Source organism: Malus sylvestris, chromosome 11 (assembly GCF_916048215.2).
Source record: "Malus sylvestris chromosome 11, drMalSylv7.2, whole genome shotgun sequence".
NCBI classification, from domain to species: domain Eukaryota; kingdom Viridiplantae; phylum Streptophyta; class Magnoliopsida; order Rosales; family Rosaceae; genus Malus; species Malus sylvestris.
In genome coordinates, this window is record NC_062270.1 from 24,484,985 (window position 1) to 24,489,977 (window position 4,993).

The 4,993-nt window shown below is 36.2% G+C and overlaps 1 protein-coding gene across 1 annotated transcript; it reads left to right on the plus strand.

The window, feature by feature from the left end:
- The first annotated feature begins 2,287 nt into the window (after positions 1 to 2,287).
- LOC126589737 (palmitoyl-monogalactosyldiacylglycerol delta-7 desaturase, chloroplastic-like) lies at positions 2,288 to 4,339 on the plus strand. The gene is made up of 5 exons (XM_050255126.1): positions 2,288 to 2,716; positions 2,858 to 2,998; positions 3,085 to 3,228; positions 3,659 to 3,765; positions 3,878 to 4,339. Exons 1-5 carry the CDS (start codon positions 2,429 to 2,431, stop codon positions 4,134 to 4,136), a joined length of 939 nt encoding a protein of 312 aa, XP_050111083.1. The 5' UTR covers positions 2,288 to 2,428; the 3' UTR covers positions 4,137 to 4,339.
- Positions 4,340 to 4,993: the final 654 nt, after the last annotated feature.

Below are 4,993 nucleotides of genomic sequence, written 5' to 3' on the forward strand. Positions count from 1 at the left end.
AAATGGATGACTTATAGAAGAATAGATTGCTAGCTAAAACTCCTCTAAGTGGCCGACCTCTTTAGAGAAAATGAGAGAAAGTGTTTCACCTCATTTCACCAAAAAAAAACCCTAAATGAAAATAAAGCTATAAAGTTGAATTTATACTTCATCACATGTGAGTGGCAAACTTGTAATTAATCCAAATTTGCAACCCCTCACCCTATGGCCGGCCTTACCTTGTTATTGGGCTAATTTGCCCATTTTGTTTTAGTTGTCATACAACTTAAACATAATGGGCCTTGTGGACCAAAACGCTTTTGGGCCCCGAAACCCAAAACCAACATATAAGCCCAATACGAACATTTCGTATAATTAATTAACTAATTAATTAATCTTGACCATTCTTCAATTAAACCATTTAATTGCTTATCCATTTCATTTAATTTCTTCACCAACATCCTTATTCGGTGTACGATCCATTAGGTTCCATTTAGCAAAGTAGTGGACGATTGTTACTCTTAACGATCGATTGCGAATTGAAACCACATTTCAATTCTCCCTTAAAATTAGTGTTTGCTAATCTTTAGGGCTTCCACAAACCATGAGTGACACCTAGCAGCATATCATGGTTACCCAAGCTAAGTAGAAGTGGTTGGAGAACCTATCCAGTTACAACTACAATGCAATACGGTCCTTCTCTAATACAATACTCTTAATCACATTGTTTGAGTGATAGTTTGTTTCATGTCTACTATCCAATGTGATACTTATCTATATGATTCAATTGAATATGATTTGGAACAAACTTCCTAAGTCATATTCATATGCTTTAGCCAAAGACTTTCGAATCATATCTTAGAGTATTCTCTTTCCACCATGGAAGGTTAGAGATCCCTTGTTGTGCATTCATATGCCTACACGACTAGATAGCTTGACCCCAACAATGCCGTGGACATTCCAATGGAATGCCTTTAACATGATCAAAGATCAAGGACCTAACCATTAGACATCTATGATGCCTCAGGTCAAAGGACTACTTTGCATATTGCAACTCTCGAGTTCTTACATGACATGTATGTTCGAACTCTCTTTTGATCGTTGTTCAGTGTACTCGATCACTCTTTCGAGCACCTATGTGTTTGCCTTAGTGTCCAACACTAAATGACTTGAGACTTGTCATACTCGCGCTTGAGTCGACATAACACATACTAACCTTAGCGGATTGTCAATGCCCAATTGGCAATCCTATGGCTAGGAACGTTTTAGGAATGGACATAAGAGAAAGGTCTCGTTAATCTAACTTACTTAAATCACTTATCTCTTAGATCAAATACATTTCTTGGATTCCCTTATTGCTTAAACACAAGATACAATAAATAGTGATTAACAATAAGCTTTGCCCTTCATTAAACATATAAAAGTTTAATACAATAAGTATTCCAAAAGCTATTACATCAAATGAGTGGCTTTGTGGGCATACTTCCAACAATGCCCAATTGGCAATCCTATGATCAGGAACGTTTAGGGTATGTATACAAAAGAGAATGGTCTCATGAATCTAACTTTTTTAGATCACATTCTCCCAATTACATATTCCTTGGACTTATCATTTAAGCATATAACATTTATATAAGACGGCTTTAAATAATAATATTTTCCCTTTATATTAAACTATATTAGTTTAACATATGAAATGTCCGTAAAGTATCATAATACGATTGGCTTTAGGGCACATTTCCAACAAAATGGGGAAAGGGAAGGGGGAGAGAAAGAGAGAGAGAAGGGAGCGAGAGAGAGAAGTGTGAAATACACTAAAGATAAATGGTATTTTTGTAACTTACACTTTATAGAAGAAAAGTGTTGTCTCAATATGAAATTAAGGATTAGAAGCATACTCAATGTGTAATTTTTCCTAAATTTTTGTCATTTTCATTGAGTTTGAGATTCCAGCATTTCGCATTAAATAAAGTTATTAAGTTATTTCTTTTGTTAAGAAAAGTTTAGAGAAACCTTTTTATTTTGGGAGTTTTAACGAAACACTCCTAGTACTGTTTACTTTTAACGAAAAACCACATTTTTACCTTTCTCTGATACTATTCATTACACATTTATTTGTCATTTTCATCAAAACTAAAGTTTTTTTGAACTTTTCCTTAACTTTCCTAACTTTTTTTTTTCCTAATAATGAGTGGTACATAAATTACTAACCACGCCAATTATTTACCATTCCAATCGTGACAAAGCAGTGCGATGTTAAATTGCTTCTCTATATATCTAATGGCTCGCGGACCAACATTTTCCAAACCCATCAGCATTTTCATTCAACGTTCTCTGGATCGAGTAGTAGTGAGATATCAGCTTCTAGCGAGCTTGGTTTTGCTAGTGCAGATACCAGTCATAGAAATAGCAGCAGTGACTAGTGAGAGAGTCTGCTATTATATACCATATGGGGCGTTGGGTGAAGATTGTGATGATGCCCTGTGGAGAGTTCTTGGGGAGAAAATGGAATTTACAGGACCTAGTCATAGCGAGTACCCTTTCGTCTATGCACCTTCTTTCTTTATTTGCACCCTGTTATTTTACTTGGGGTGCATTTTGGGTCGCCTTTGCACTCCATATGTTAACCACTTTAGGAGTCACTCTGTCATTCCATAGAAATCTTTCACACAAGAGTTTCAGGCTTCCGAAATGGCTCGAATACTTATTTGCCTACGTTGCAGTTCTATCACTTCAGGTACATTATATATATGTGTGCGTCGTGAGCAACGTTTTGTTACATTTTAGCATCATTCTGTGCTTAAATAGTAGCTTTTTTGTTTTCTTGCAATATTATTAGGGAAAATGATTGAGTTCGGTGTGTTGCACGTATATGCAGGGTAGCCCAATAGAATGGGTGAGCTCACACCGTCACCACCACCAGTTTACTGATACACCGAAAGATGTTCATAGCCCCATTCAAGGTTTTTGGTTTAGTCACATTGGATGGATTATCGATAGTGGTTCTCGGTTTGGAAAGGTAGCAACAACATACACAACTATATGTACACATATCCTACAAGCATATGTCGTCGAACTATTAAATTAACATTGGAAATTTTGCAGTACGGGGGACTAAAGAACGTTCAAGATTTGAAAAGGCAGGCCTTCTATAGGTTTCTTCACCATACTTATGTTATACATTCAGTTCTTCTACCTGGAAGTTTATTATATGCCTTTGGCGGCCTTCCCTTCCTGGTTTGGGGACTGGTGAGATTATTAATTGCTTCCTCCTAAGTTTAGCTTTTTATCCCCAAAAGAAATTTGTTTACATTATTGTCATAAGGCCTTATACATAAATTCCAATTCAAATCAATGAAAAATTTGCACAGTTTCTATGTGGTCAAATATATAAACCTCACTTGCAAAAAATTAGTCTCTCGGTCAAAAAGTTCATTTCATAGACATTTTTGCACCCATATAAACCTCACTTGCAACTTTTGGATGGAGTTTAAACTTGAGATTTTAACTAAAATTCGGGCTTCATAGATACTTCTTCCATTTCTTCTTCTTCTTTAATTTCTTTTTCTTATTCATGAATGATGTGGTCCAAGTGCCCGACCATAAAAAATTTCAGCCTAGCAAAGATAAACAGCAAGATCATTGTATTATGAAACTTATGTCCCTTTTGTGATTGTAGGGAGTGAGGATAGTAACTGTTTTGCACGTAACTTTGCTAGTAAATTCTGCTGGCCACATGTGGGGGAAACAAGTATACAACACCGGGGATTTGTCCAGGAACAATTGGTATAAACTTTCACTTTATTTTCTTCCCTCTCGTACTACCACATATATATAAGTACTCTTTGATAAATTTGGATGTTAATTACATGTTTTTATTTAATTTTAACTGTTTTAGGTGGTTGGCAATGGTTACACTTGGAGAAGGGTGGCACAACAATCACCATGCATTCGACTACTCAGCACGACAGGGTTTGGAATGGTGGCAGATTGACTTAACTTGGTATGTAATCAAAGTTTTACAAGCAATTGGATGGGCAACAGATGTGAAAACTCCAACTGAGTCCCAGAAGCAAAGAAAGGTGTTCAATGGTGAAATGGTGCCAACAGACGTAAAACCTCATCCTCCGACTGAGTCCCAGAAGCTTGTGTCGTAATGTAGCTCTGCCTACAGGTTGCCCATGTCCCTTGCTCCGCCCACCGTTTGCAAGTGGTTTTTTAGTTTTGTTTTTCGTCCAAGTAGTTTTGTTTCCAATTGTGGTAATACAATATTAATATATTTCTATCTGTTCGTAATTGTAATCGTTTTCGGGAAATGATAACTGATTAATGAAATATAGTTGAGTTTTCTCTAAATAAACCCACAAATCATTATTTTACTACTATTAGGTGGACAAAATCCATATTTTGTTTTTAATGTTCCACGTTTTAGAACCACTTCAAAATCTTAGTACTTTGACATGATAGGAATTGAAACCTCAACAATTTAATAACCTCATTTCTTAACCAAAATCCAGCCATAAAATGCGAAAAAACACCGCGCACAAGTGAAGGGCCTCAAACCATTTCATCTTCTTCAGATCTTACCTCTCTTACTAAGGCTTACCCAATTTTTTGTTGTAGTGTATGTGAATTGTTTTCAGTATTTATGGAATCAAACAAGTGTTTATTTTGGACACCTTGAAACTCAAAAATACACATCTAATATGCGACTTTGCCCATCAAAATAAGGGAAAGGGATCCTCTCCTGATCCCTTCCTCCTAATCCACCAAATCAGGGAATCCGTGTCATTAAAATTTGATCCAACGACTACAAACAGGGGTCCACTTTAAAAGTTATAATAACTTCAACTTTTGGATCAAATTTTAACGACACGAATTCCCTGATTTGGTGGATTAGAAGGTAGAAATCCGAAGAGGATCCCCTTTCCAAAATAAGTACCTTTAAACCATGGCTCCTAGAATGCATAGACATGTATATTTTATACAGAGGAGGATTCTCTACCCTCCTAAT

Coding starts and splice junctions, on each gene's coding strand:
- LOC126589737 (XM_050255126.1), top strand. CDS start 2,429: ATGGGGCGTTGGGTGAAGATTGTGATGATGCCCTGTGGAGAGTTCTTG. Junction 2,717..2,857: donor TTGCAGTTCTATCACTTCAG/GTACATTATATA, acceptor ACGTATATGCAG/GGTAGCCCAATAGAATGGGT. Junction 3,766..3,877: donor GATTTGTCCAGGAACAATTG/GTATAAACTTTC, acceptor TAACTGTTTTAG/GTGGTTGGCAATGGTTACAC.